This window comes from Orcinus orca, chromosome 16 (assembly GCF_937001465.1).
Source record: "Orcinus orca chromosome 16, mOrcOrc1.1, whole genome shotgun sequence".
Taxonomy (NCBI): Eukaryota; Metazoa; Chordata; class Mammalia; order Artiodactyla; family Delphinidae; genus Orcinus; species Orcinus orca.
The window spans coordinates 62,287,882-62,302,297 of record NC_064574.1 but is presented as its reverse complement, the minus strand read 5'-3'; the positions used below and the strand labels follow the sequence as shown (position 1 = coordinate 62,302,297).

General features: G+C 44.0%; 1 protein-coding gene across 5 annotated transcripts in view; it reads left to right on the top strand.

Moving 5' to 3' along the window:
* Window positions 1-14,416, top strand: part of MYH11 (myosin heavy chain 11) — a 128,074-nt gene that overhangs the window by 8,773 nt on the left and 104,885 nt on the right. For all 5 annotated transcript variants that reach the window (XM_033428733.2, XM_004270149.3, XM_004270150.4 and 2 more), the window contains exon 2: window positions 8,869-9,230. In XM_033428733.2, coding sequence (XP_033284624.1) covers window positions 8,886-9,230 — 345 coding nt within the window. In that variant the 5' untranslated portion in view covers window positions 8,869-8,885. The remainder of the gene's footprint in view (window positions 1-8,868; window positions 9,231-14,416) is intronic.

The window sequence follows — 14,416 nt, the reverse complement described above, 5'->3', positions numbered from 1 at the left end:
CCGTGTACCCTGCATCGGCAGGCAGACTCTCAACCACTGCGCCACCAGGGAAGCCCAGCTCTGCCACTTTTTAGCTGTGTGACCTCAGGCAGATTCCTTCACCTCTTTGAGCCCCAGTTTCCATGTCTGTAAGGTGGAGCTGACCATCAAACGGAACTCCTAAGGCTGTGGTGGTGTCGCTCGATGATCCTGCATGTGAAGGATTTAGCCCAGGGCCTGTGAGGAGGCCAGGAGTGTTAAGTATCACTGTTTGGTTTTCAAAAAACTCTGTCCTGGGTATGACATACAGCCAAGTGGGAGGTGGTATGATATTGGCATTGCTTACATGTAGAAGATAGTTTTATAAATTTTGCATAGTAATATCTTTCCTTTTAAGGAAAATGTCAGTCATGAAATAGTGGACGGAAGGGTTTAACCCTCCTACAGGTACTCCATCATGAGGCTCCAGCAATTAACACTGGGCCGATCCTGGCTCCACCCAAATTTCCTCCCTGCCCTGATTATTTTGAGGTAAACCCCAGGTTTATCATTTCATCTATAAATACTATATGATTTTCTTTTTTCTTTATTTATTTATGGCTGCGTTGGGTCTTCGTTGCTGCACACAGGCTTTCTCTAGTTGTGGCGAGCGGGGGCTACTCTTCGTTGTGGTGCAGTGGCTTCTCATTGTGGTGGCTTCTCTTGTTGCAGAGCATGGGCTCTAGGCACGCGGGCTTCAGTAGTTGTGGCACACAGGCTCAGTAGTTGTGGCTCGCGGGCTCTAGAGCTCAGGCTCAGTAGTTGTGGCCCACGGGCTTAGTTGGTCCACGGCATGTGGGACCTTCCCAGGCCAGGGCTCAAACCCGTGTCCTCTGCATTGGCAGGTGGATTCTTAACCACTGCGCCACCAGGGAAGTCCCTTCACGATCTTCTAAAAGGAAATACTTCTCTAAAAGGAAAGGACTCTCTAAATAGGTGAAATCACAGTTAACCAATTCCCTAGGATAAAACATATTGAGTCAGTGTTCAAATTTCCCTGATTAGCTCATCCATTTTTCTTTTCGGAGGGGTTGTCAAGTAAACTTTTATTTTTCTGGCAATTACATTCAGTTGCTCAAAGATTTTCATTTAAAGGGTGGCTGTTTTTTAAAAAATTATTTAATTATTTACTTATTTGTCTGCGTTGGGTCTTCCTTGTGGTGCGCAGGCTTTTCTCTAGTTGCAGCGAGCAGGGGCTACTCTCTGTTGTGGTGCGCGGGCTTCTCATTGCGGTGGCTTCTCGGAGCATGGGCTCTAGGCGTGCAGGCTCAGTAGTTGTGGCTCACGGACTCTAGAGCGCAGGCTCAGTAGTTGTGGCGCACGGGCTTAGTTGCTCCACGGCATGTGGGATCTTCCTGGACCAGGGCTCAAACCCGTGTCCCCTGCATCGGCATGCGGATTCTTAACCACTGCGCCACCAGGAAAGTCCCTAAAGCGTGGCTTTTTAAGACAGCAAAATGTACCTTTATTTCTGATTTGCTCCGTGTGTGGATGTGCATGTTGACAGGATAGGGGAGTTCTTTCTCTGCCTCTATCAGTGTTTGTCTTTTATTGTACTTGTTATACTTTTTCATTATGAAAATTTTCAAACATATGCAAAAGTGGAGAGAACAGTATGACGTACCCCTTTGTTCCTGTCACTCACCTTCCATATGAGGCCAATCATTTCACCCCCACCCTCCTCCCATTTCTTTTGTGGGTCCCAAAGTCCTTTCTAATCTATAGGTTACCCTTTTTAAAAATACTTTACCTGTTAAAGAAACTGAGTCATTTGTCCTATGCTTTCCCACCTTGTGGGCTTTGTCACATGCCCGTGGCCTTGTTTGGCATGTTCCCTGTGCCCCGCATTTCCCTTAAATAGGTGTTAGATCCAGAGGCTTTGTTGGCTTCGGTCCCCCAACCCCACCCCATTTTCCTTTTTGTAAGAATATTTCATTGGTGGTGGTGGCACTTCCTAGAGCAACCCCTCTGGAGGCACATAACCTCTGATCGACTTTGTTTTTGCAATGTTAAGGTTAATGAGTAGGTATAGGTGGTGCCAGCCTGATCCATCCATTATAAAGTTTGCCGTCTGCTTTTCATCTAATACAGTGGGTCTGAAAGTGTGGACCCCAGGCCAGCATCCTCAGCATCACCTGGGAACCTGTTAGAAATGCAGGTCTTGGGCTCATCCCAGACCTACTGACTCGGAAGCTCTGGGGTAGGCCCAGCCATCTGTGATTCCACAACTGCCCGGGTGAAGCTGATGCACAAGAAAGTTTGAGAATCAATGGTCTGATGTTTTAGCAACATTGATAGTCATTGTCAAGACCCATTATTTTATTCAGAGTTCCAAAATTGCTATATTTTAGTTTCATCATTTCTTCCACCTTTATTGGCTGGAATTCTTCTAAGTAGAAGGTAGTTGTTTTTTTTTTTTTAAACAGTGAAAGTGAGGTGAAGGGAGAATGGACTCATTACATCCCAAGAGAAATTCAATAACAATTTAAAAATGCAGGAAATGTGATTGTTAAACCTGGGACAGTGCACATTCTCTACGATTCTTTAGTTCACTTTTTGGAATAACTGAAGTGATTATTCAGATTTAGGGAATGATTCACCCATTTCTCCATCTTTTTTTTTTTTAATGAGCTACTAGATCAGGTCTCCCAGGAGAAATAACCATCCCTTCTGAACAAATCAGCCTTTGGGTTTTTTTTTTTTTGGTTTTTTTTTTAATTTGTATTTTTACTTTAAAATAAGTTTGAGATTGAGTGAATTTGTTGGCAGCCTTTGGTTTGTATTATTGTTATTTTCACCCCAGAAGAGAAAAGTGGTAGTAACTGCCCCTCTGATTTTTGCCTTGCAAAGTCTGCATTTTAGGAGGTGGCTGCCCAGCTCCAGGGGCCCATTGATGGGATATGGGGGTTACTCCATCTCCGTGGGATTTGTTGGCCTAAGTGCGGAGATTATGTTTGAATTCAAAGGAGTTATGAATTGTTTTCTGCTGAAGTAGGGGGATCAACCACACAGTACGTCCTGGTGGCTGTACATCCTAACTCAGCTTGCACCTTAGTTCTTTGGAACCAACAGTGGATGGGGGGAGGAGAGATGGGGTCGGTTGGAGGAGCTGAGTGAGAGCAAGTGTTACGAGAGCAGGGCAGCTCCTTCAGGTATGGTCAGAGGGTCTGGAATGGGCCCTTGGATTGGCCTATGAAGAGTCTGTTGCCTCAGCACCTTGTCTCATGAACACATCTAGACAACAGAATGGAGAATCTGTCACAAATGGGCTCCCCATGCTGAGAGGGCATTTAATGACTTGACGTTTTATATAAAGACAGACTTCTTGTCAATTATTTAGTGACCTTGAGGAACAGTTTGTAGAAAGGCAGCATCAGTGTTTTAGTTTCCCCTTTTCGTTACCAGTTTTCAATACAATGGGTTGATTCCCCAGCATCTTACAAGGATGACCTGTGAATTTTTTTTAATCATTATGAGCTCATGGATTTAAACATATTCACCTTTCAACTCTTGTCCCATATTTGACCAAATAGAACCCTAGTTTGATATTTTAGTGTGTAGTTTTCTAGACTTTTAAAAATGTATACACAGACATATAAAATGACAAGAATTACTCTATTATAAATATTTTAATCAGCTTTATTGATATTTTAGTGTGTAGTTTAATATTTTAGCGTGTAGTTTTCTAGACTTTTAAAAATGTATACACAGACATATAAAATATTTTAGTGTGTAGTTTTCTAGACTTTTAAAAATGTATACACAGACATATAAAATGACAAGAATTACTCTATTATAAATATTTTAATCAGCTTTATTGATATTTTAGTGTGTAGTTTAATATTTTAGCGTGTAGTTTTCTAGACTTTTAAAAATGTATACACAGACATATAAAATATTTTAGCGTGTAGTTTTCTAGACTTTTAAAAATGTATACACAGACATATAAAATATTTTAGCGTGTAGTTTTCTAGACTTTTAAAAATGTATACACAGACATATAAAATGACAAGAATTACTCTATTATAAATATTTTAATCAGCTTTATTGAAGTATAATCTACATATAACTCACCATTTTTTAAAAAATTCACTGATTTTTAAGTGTACAGCCCAATGAGATTTGTCAAATGTATACAGTTATATAATCACCACCATAATCAGGATATAGAACGTTTTCATCACCCCCAAATTTCCTTTGTGCCTCTTGGCGGTCAGTGGCCTCCGCAGCCTCTGGCAACCAGCGATCTGCTTTCTGTCACCGTAGTTTTGCCTTTTCTAGACTGAACACGTTAGTGGAATAATAGAGCGTGGAGACTGGGTCTTGCTTCTTTCACCGAGCTTGCTTATTCGTCTATTTCATGTGTAGTTGGTTCCTTTTTATTGCTGAGTATTCCATTTATTCATATTGTTTTTAACCTAAAAAGATATCGGAAATACCTTTGCATGGTCCAAAGTCATCTATTGTGTTATTCCGTTTATATGCAATGCCCCAAAAAGGCAAATCTATAGAGACAGATAATAGATTAGTGGTTGCCGAGGGTGGTGGGTAGGAACAGGGAGTGACTGCAGACCAGCATGAGGAAACCCTTTTGAGATGATGGGAATGGTCCAAAATTTAGCATCATGATAAATGCACAGCTCTGTAAATTTACTAAAAATCATTGAATTGTGCATTTACAATGAGAGGATTTTAAAGCATGTAAATGACAAATAAATATGTTAAGATGAAAGGGAAAAATCTTTTTGTTAATTTTGTTAACAGTGAGGGCCCTCACTGTTGTGGCCTCTCCCGTTGCGGAGCACAGGCTCCGGACGTGCAGGCTCAGCGGCCATGGCTCACAGGCCTAGCCGCTCCACGGCACGTAGGATCTTCCCGGACCAGGGCACAAACCCGTGTCCCCTCCATCAGCAGGCGGACTCTCAACCACTGCGCCACCAGGGAAGCCCAATTTATAGTCTTTTGATGTTCAACAATTGTGTGCAAATCTGTAACCAACATTAACTCTATGAATTATCACTTTTATTGTTTCTTCTTTTTTTAACATTCTTTTTTTAAATATTCTTTTCCACTACGGTTTATCACAGGATATTGAATATAGTTCCCTGTGCTACACATTAGGACCTTGTTGTTTATCCATTCTAAATGTAATAATTTGCATCTACCAACCCCAAACTCTTAGTCCATCCCTCTCCCTCCCCCTCTCCCCTGTGGCAACCACAAGTCTGATCTCTATGTCTGTGAGTCTGTTTCTGTTTTGTAGATAGGTTCATTTGTCCATATTTTAGATTCCACATGTAAGTGATATCATATGGTATTTGTCTTTCTCTTTCTGACTTACTTCACTTAGTATGATAATCTCTAGCTGCATCCATGTTGCTGAAAATGGCATTATTTCGTTCTTTTTTATGGCCAAGTAGTATTCCATTGTATATATGTACCACATCTTCTTTACCCATTCATCTGTCAATGGACATTTAGGTTGTTTCCATGTTTTGGCTATTGTGAACAGTGCTGCTATGAACATAGGGGTGCATGTATCTTTCTGAATTATAGTTTTGTCTAGGTATATTCCCAGGAGTCGGATTACTGGATCATATGGTAATTCTGTTTTTAGTTTTCTGAGGAACCTCCATACTGTTTTCCATAGTGGCTGTACCAACTTCCATTCCCACCAACAGTGTAGGAGGGTTCAAAAGGGAAAAATCTTTGCGTGGCATAAATAAGTCTACATCTTGAAGTTTGGGTGGAATTATAGGATTCTGTTGCCTGGATGCTCTGTAATTTAACAAGGCACTCACTGAAGGCCGTTTGGATTGCTTGCAGGTTTTGCTGTTCCAAATAGCACTGCAATGTACATTTTTATACATCTGTTAGCACTTCTCAGTTTCCTTAAGCTAAATTGCTAGAAATCGAATTGCAGGTCAGGGGGTGTGCATGAATTTTAGGAACTTTCCATCTGTAAGGGTGATGTATGCAGAGGCCTGGACCCTACACTCTTGACAACACTGGATATTATCAGTGGTTCTCACCTTAGCCAAGCAATGGGTGAAAAGCAATATCTCACTGCTTCAACTTGTATTTCTTCATTTACTAGTGAGGCTGAACATCTTTTTCTTATGTGGATTGGCTATTTGAAGGTGTTTTTAAAGTATCTATTTTTGTTGATCATAAATTTAATAAAAGTTATAAAACTGTAAGTATGGCAAAAATACGTAATAGAAAGTATACCCATGTTCAGAGTAGCATTATTCACGATAGAGAAAATGTGGAAGTAACTCAAATGTCCATCAACAGATGAATGGGTAAACAAAATGTCATATATCCATACAATGGAATATTATTCAGCCTTAAAAAAGGAAGGAAATTCTGATTCATGCTGCAACATGGTTGAACCTTGAGGACATTATGCTAAGTGACATACGCCAGTGACAAAAGGACAAATACTGTATGATTCCACTGACATGAGGTTCCTAGAGTAGTGAAATTCATAGAGATAGAAAGTAGAGGGCTTCCCTGGTGGCGCAGTGGTTAAGAATCTGCCTGCCAATGCAGGGGACACAGGTTCGAGCCCTGGTCCGGGAAGATCCCACATGCTATGGAGCAACTCAGCCCATGCATCGCAACTACTGGGCCCGTGTGCCACAACTACTGCCTAGAGCCCGTGCTCCACAACAAGAGAAGCCACCGCAATAAGAAGCCTGCACCCTGCAACAAAGAGTAGCCCCCGCTCGCCACAACTAGAGAAAGCCCACGTGCAGCAATGAAGACCCAACACAGCCAAAAATAAATAAATAATAACAATAAAAAATAAATTTTAAAAAACAAAACAAAAAAGAAAAGAAAGTAGAATGGTGGTTGCCAGTGGCTGGAGGGAAGAGGCAATGGGGAATTAGTCTTTAATGGGTGTGGAGTCTCAGTTTTGCAAGATGAAAAGAGTTCTGGAGCTGGATGGTGGTGATACTTGCACAACAATATGAATGTACTTAATGTCACTGAACTTAGTGTCATAAAATGAGTAAGATAGTATACTTATGTATATTTTACCACAATAAAAAATTGGCAAAAAAACCCATAAAAAGTAAAAATCCCTTCATAACTATATTGATAAGTGCATATTTCTCCAGTCATTCTGTCTATATGGATTCTAAATATTTTTAAATAAAATGGGTTATTATACCTACTATTTTACAATATTCCCTATATTTCATTTTTAAACAGTTTTATTGAGATATAATTTAAATACCATACAATTCACCCATTTAAACTGTACAATTGAATGGCTTTTAGCATATTCACAGAATTGTGCATCCATCATTGCAGTACATTCTAGAACATTTTCATCACCCCCAAAAGAAACCCTGTACCCCTTCGCTGTCACCCTCTAATTCTCTCCCAGCTCTTGGCAACCACTAATCTACTTTCTATCTCTACGGATTTGCCTATCCTGGACATTTTGGGTAAGTGGAATCATATAATATGTGGTCCTCTGTGACTAGATTCTTTTACTTAGTATAGTGTCTTCAAGATTCATTAATGCTCAGTGTATATCAGTACCCCATTCCTTTTTATGGCTGAATAATATTCCATTATATGGAGAGGCCACATTTTATTTATCCATTCATCTGTTGATGGACATTTGGGTTTTTTTTTTTGACACTTCTTGGCTATTAGAAATAATGCTTCTATGAACATTCACTTATGAGTTTTGTGTGGAGGTATGTTTTCATTTCTTTTGGGTATATACCCAGGAATGGGATTGTTGGATCATATGATAACTCTCTGTTTAACCATTTGAGGACCCGCCTTTTATTTTTACAGTAAACTATCAGACTTGGATATCTTCCTGTGTCAACACACCTTGACATACTTCTTGCATCTTAACCCCTGGATAGCATTTCATTGTATGAAAATATAATGGTTTATGTACCCATGCCATGTTGATGGACAACAGGCAATGATGGAGATCCTTTTCTTTTTTTAAAAAATAAATTTATTTATTTATTTGTTTGTTTTTATCTTTGGCTGCGTTTGGTCTTCTTTGCTGCACGGGCTTTCTCTAGTTGCGGTGAGTGGGGGCTACTCTTTGTTGCAGTGCTTGGGCTTCTCATTGTGGTGGCTTCTCTTGTTGTGGAGCACGGGCTCTAGGCACGCAGACTTCAGTAGCTGTGGCACGTGGGCTCAGTAGTTGTGGCTCGCGGGCTCTTGAGCGTAGGCTCAGTAGTTGTGGTGCACGGGCTTAGTTGCTCTGCGGCATGTGGGATCTTCCTGGAGCAGGGCTCGAACCCATGTCCCTTGCATTGGCAGGTAGATTCATTTTTTTTTTTTTTTTTGAAGATGTTGGGGGTAGGAGTTTATTAATTAATTAATTTTTGTTGTGTTGGGTCTTCATTTCTGTGCGAGGGCTTTCTCTAGTTGTGGCAAGCGGGGGCCACTCTTCATCGCAGTGTGCGGGCCTCTCACTATCGCGGCCTCTCTTGTTGCGGAGCACAGGCTCCAGACGCGCAGGCTCAGTAGTTGTGGCTCACGGACCTAGTTGCTCCGCGGCATGTGGGATCCTCCCAGACCAGGGCTCGAACCCGTGTCCCCTGCCTTAGCAGGCAGATTCTCAACCACTGGCAGGTAAATTCTTAACCAGTGCACCACCAGGGAAGCCCCTGGAGATCCTTTACTGAAGGGCCTTTGGGTTGTTTCCATTTTTTGACAACATAAACCATCCTACAGGGAACACCTTTGTACTCTATGGAATGTTTCTGCAGACTGCATTCCCAGACATGATGAGGTGAGGGCTTTATCTGTCTTTAGGGCTTGGTTCTGGTCTAATTCTGACCCTGTGGCCTTATTCCCCAGGGGATCAACCAGGCACCATGGCACAGAAGGGCCAGCTCAGTGATGACGAGAAGTTCCTCTTTGTAGACAAAAACTTCATCAACAGCCCAGTGGCCCAGGCTGACTGGGCCGCCAAGAAGCTGGTATGGGTCCCTTCGGAGAAGCAGGGCTTCGAGGCGGCTAGCATCAAGGAGGAGAAGGGGGATGAGGTGATCGTGGAGCTAGTGGAGAATGGCAAGAAGGTCACGGTCGGCAAAGATGATATCCAGAAGATGAACCCGCCCAAGTTCTCCAAGGTGGAGGACATGGCAGAGCTGACGTGTCTCAATGAAGCCTCCGTGCTGCACAACCTGAGGGAGAGGTACTTCTCAGGACTCATATACGTGAGTATCTTGGGGCAGCCAGTCACTACTTGCTGGCCTCCTGCACCCCTGAGGGAAGGGAGAGGCTTGGAGATGTCTTCGGGGTGCAGGTTGGGAGGCTGAAGTTTTCAATGAGAGAGGCTGAAAGGTGGGATGGAATCGTCCAGACCTGGGTTCCCATTCACCTTGCCCTACCTAGTTCTGTGACATTGAACAGGTTATTTCACCTCTTGAAGCCTCAGTTTTCCCATCTGCAAAATGAGAACAATCACCCTCCCCATGTAAAGGAGATCCAAAGATTCCATGTAATCCCATAGGCGCTTGGTCAGTGCTCAACGGATTTCAGTGAAGTGGTTCCCTGCCCTTCCTCCATCTTGGAAATAAAGAAGAGCTCTTAACCTCCTTGGGAAGGCTTGTCCATCCTGGCAGTCAAGTAGGTAGGAGACATGAGGATCTTGGTGAGGTTTGGTGGAGGCCTTCCCTGTCCCAAATGGGAACGCCTGGATCGACCTGGACTCCTCTGGGTTGACTGTGCAGATCAGAGTGCACTAGAGCTGCACTGTCCAATATGGTAGCCACCGGCCACACGTGGCTAACTAAATTTAGATGTAAACTAATTAAGCATCAATTCTTAAAAGTTCACTTCTTCACTTGTACTGGGCTTCATGTTAAATGCCCAACAGCCACCTGTGTCTAGTGGCTGCTGTATACCTGTGACAGCACAAGTGTAGAACATTCCTATCACTACAGAAAGCTCTGTGGGACAGTCTGGACCAGATGATGTGTGACTCAGGGGTACAGGTTCCTTGTGGGGTGGGCCAGCTCCCCAGGATATAGAAGGACATGGTAACCCCATTAAGCCAAACTGGTGGGCAGAGGGTGCCCCAGTCCAGCCTTTGTCTATCTTGCCTCTCAGAAAGGGTATGTTAATCCCTTGGGCAAGTTATGTAATTTCTCTGAAATTTTGTTTCCTTCTCTGTAAAATGAACGCAAGAATAGTACTAGCCTCATAGACTGGGTTACTCTGAAAAGAAAGCACTTGGCATGCTTCCTGGCATGTTGTAGGCACTCAACATGCTAGGTGTTGTTTTTATTAGTTTTGTTGCTGTTATGGTAATTTTTGTTATTACCAGACAGATGTTCTGGGATTCTCTGCAAACTTATGGAAACAGTCACCTCCATCTTTAGGCCCTCTGGTCCTGCCCTTTGTGTTTTACCATGTGAAAATTACAAAACTCCCTTGTCATCTCTAAAATTGTCCTGCAGACGTTTTTCCTAATTAGGAAAATAAGGCACATTTATTCCAGAAGATTTGGAAAATTCATAAAAGCACAGTAAACACAAAAATCAGTCCTCCCCCAGAGATAACAGCTGATAAGATGTTGGTGCATTCCCGGTGTTTCTATGTGAGAATAGTGCGTGTTTACCTATTGAAAAGCCTGTGCACCTAGGCTGGGGACCTGCTCTTCTTTCTACATATAAGTCAGTGATGAGCATCCCCATTGCTCATTCATAACGCCAGAATGTCCCTTTATGGGCTTTGTGACCTATCCTATGGATGTACCATAATTAATGATCTATTCTTCTTATGGATTGTTCAGAGGGGGTTACAATGGGTTTTTTCTTTTTAAAGAGCCAAGGGGGAACGGGGGAGCAACTCATAATTCTATAAATGCCTCCTCTTTATCTCATTTAATTAGTACAACTCCACTGAATGAAGTATGCTAGTCTGTAAGATGAGACGAGCATACTTCATTCAGTGGATGTTGTGCTAATTCAAGCTGAGGCTCAGAGTACTGAAGTCCCTCCAAGGACAGTCTAAGATGCTCTCTAAGCAGGGAAAGTCCCTTTTGTCAAACTCCTTGTTTGGAAGCATTATCAACCTGGGGCTCCTGGCACAGAGTGGATATTTCTAAGGGCACCAATCTGCAGGGAGCAAGAGGGGAGCGGGTCTCCTGTCCAAGATGAGTCGTCTTCATCCAAGGAGGTCAAGGATGGGCCTGGATATGAATCTTGCCTGCTATGCTCTGACACAGATGTTTGAGCCCCAAATAGAAATCAGGAAAAATGAGGGGCTTATGAAGGTCCCAAGACCCAGACTATCTTCCGACAGCAGATTAAAACATGAATCAAATCTTCAAATTCCTGCTACGCTTCTCTGGACAGATTAGATGAAAAGCCTTTCAGTCTTGTGACCACACGTCCACTGCTGTCTCGTTCCTTTCTGGTCAGTTTAATCACTTAAATAGAAACTGTTGTCCGTGACAGAGGAGATAAAGGAGGACAGGGGTGGAGATGGGGGGCACAGCAAGTTATTCACCCGGCGCGTGATAGCGGAAGGCGCAGCAGCCCTTATTACGGGTGGGTGGCAGGTGATGCTCAGGCAGCTGGCCGTGGCCGACTTTGCCCTTGATAAAGAAGAGAACGTTCCCTTCCATTCTGCAAGGCTCATTTCGAACAAGGCACTTTTGCTCAGGTCCTGGCTGATGTCTTGTCCTCTCGGGTCTAGAAGAGGTAGAAGCCAGAGGGTCCCGTCTCCTAGTCTTAGAGATGCAGGTTCTTGCCTGAGCTGCCAAGGATCATTGATGGCACATGTGGGGCGTGCATGTGGCTCTGATCCCTGGTCCAGCACTCTCTTGCTATCTTGGCTGTTGCTGTTGGCTGGCTTCTCTCTGCCTGGGATTTTTCATGACTGCTTAGCAGTCGGCTCTGTCCCTGGTGTTGGGCTGGGAGATGAGACAAGGGTTTCAGGCACAGGGAACTCAGTGAAGAGGTGGGCCTTGCTTGTACTGGCTACCGTCCCAAGTCCCAGCTCTCTGGCGAGAGTGAAGCTCACATCCCACCCTGCGCACGAGGTGACCGAGGCAGAGAGGTGACGAGACTTGCCTGGGGAGGGACCGGATCAGACTCCCCTGCTTCCCTCTCTGTGGGATGCTGAGAGTCACAGGGCCCAGTCCTCTCCCTGAGGCTGATTGATAACTGAGGGGAGGAAGATAAGGCACACTTGAGCTGGATGCAGATATGTAACATAGATTCTACAACGATGAATGGATGAAGGAAAGGTGGTAGATACACCGAATGATGTAATAACCCTGCTTTAAAACAGAAGGAGATCCTGCCATTTGTAACAACAGGGATGAACCTGGAGGACATTATGCTGAGTGCAATAAGCCAGAGAGAGACGGGAAAATCCCGCAGGATCCCATTTACAGGAGAATCTAAAATAGTCAAACTCAGAGAGTCAGAGAGTAGAATGGTGGTTGTCAGGGTCTGGCGGGGAGGGGGAGATGGGGAATTTCTTATTTATGTATTTATTTGTGGCTTTTTCTTGTGTCTGTTCACAACTATCTAACCACTCAGACTTAAAACATTTTTTTTGAATAGACAACACATGCAAATAGTAAATAAAATAGTATGTAAGGGTATTTTAGAACTTTTCCTTTCAACCCCATTCCTCACCTTCTGGTTCCCCTCCTTAGAGAAACCGTGGTCACCAGTTCCTTATGTAGCGTTCCAGCAATATTTTATACATATAGAGGCAAATATATGTATATTTGTATACATACATATGTATTCCTTTAAAGGGCAGTGAGCCAGTTATTGAGCCAGTCTCCCACTGATGGACATTTAGGTTGTTTCTAGTCTTTTTTGCCCTTTAGAATCAAGGCTGTAGCAGATCACATTCTTGATGGACCAGGTCTTTCTCTAGGATACATGTTCAGAAAGTCATGACATTGCACTACAACCTGGTAAAGAAAGTATGGTTATCCATTGTTTTATAGATGGGGAAGAAGAGGCTCAGGGGTTTGGCCTCTTGCTCAAGTCACACAGGCAATGAGGGCAAGGCTGAGGTTCAACCAGGCCTCTGTGACCTAAAGCCTGCATCTCTTCCACCTTCCCCCACTGTTCCTCATTTCTGCCGGAGGCCTTGGGAGCTCAGGGCTCCACGGCTGACCATATAAAGTGTTAGGGAAAAAGTGGACTCACTTCCTAATACGGTCACAAGAGGGAAACCCTTGGCCTGCAGCTGGGACCTGCTGTGGCACTGGGCCCTGAGATGCCGGCTGGGACATGGGAAGCGGGGATGTTGAAACCTGAACTTGACCAGCTGGAAAGGGGCCGGTGGGGATGGGGAAGCAGAAGCACAATCAAGTGCAGGTGGGCTGGGTCAGGTGAGACCAACAAGTTGGAGCAATGGAGACTGAGACTCCAGATTCTGAAGCCCAGCTTCTGTGTGGGGTGTGCTACTGCCTTCCTAGTCCTTCCTGTAGGGCCACTGTGCCCCAGAAAGATGTGCTGAACTGGACAGAGATTCAGATCTGTCTGGAAGCATGGATTAAGTGCTTGCTGTGTACATAGCACCAGGAGGTGTCCTAGGCAGACAGGAGGAAGGTGATATTTCTCCTTCAGAAGCTGATGATGGAGTTGGGAGAGCCATGCCTTCCTTCCTTCCTCCTTCCCTCACTCCCTCCCTTCTTTCTTCTATTCATTGTATTCAGCAAATATTTACTGAGTGTCTGCTATGTGCCTGGCCCTGTGCTGGGTGTCAGATATATGCTGGTGTGCAGCTTGCAGTCCAGGAGGGACATTTAGACTGAGCCCTGAAAGAGCAGATGGAAATGGCTCTGGGAAGATCAGGGAGAAGTGTTCCAGGGAGAGAGAACATTCCATGTGAAGTTTCCAAGGTGGCAAGGTTTTCATCATCATGAAACAAAGGGAGCACTGGGTGGTCACTAACATTTATTGAGCCCCTATTACATACCAGGTACTGAGCTAAATGCTTCACGAGGGCTATCTCACAGCAAACCAATGAAGGAGCTCCTATTACACCTGCCCATTTTGCAGATGAGGATAACTGAGGCTCAGAGAGGCTAAGAGACTTGCCCAGGGACACACAGCCAAGAAGTAGCAGAATGAGAGCTCCAACAATTCCTTGGTAGTCAATCCTATACTCTTAACCACTGCCCTTTACTGCCTCCAGGTCCCTGGAGGGGTGGTTAGGATTGTAAATGATACATTCTGGAAAGGACATGGCAGTGGCAGTGGCCATGGCCTGAGAGGAGCTGGAGGTGGAGTTGAGGCCTGAAGAGGAGGTAGGGCTTGGTTGGCCTTCATTCAAACGATCGATTGTTTGTTGGGCACTTACTCCATGGAGGCCCCAAGCTGGGGAGCAGGACACAGATGAACAAGACACACAGGCCCTGCCC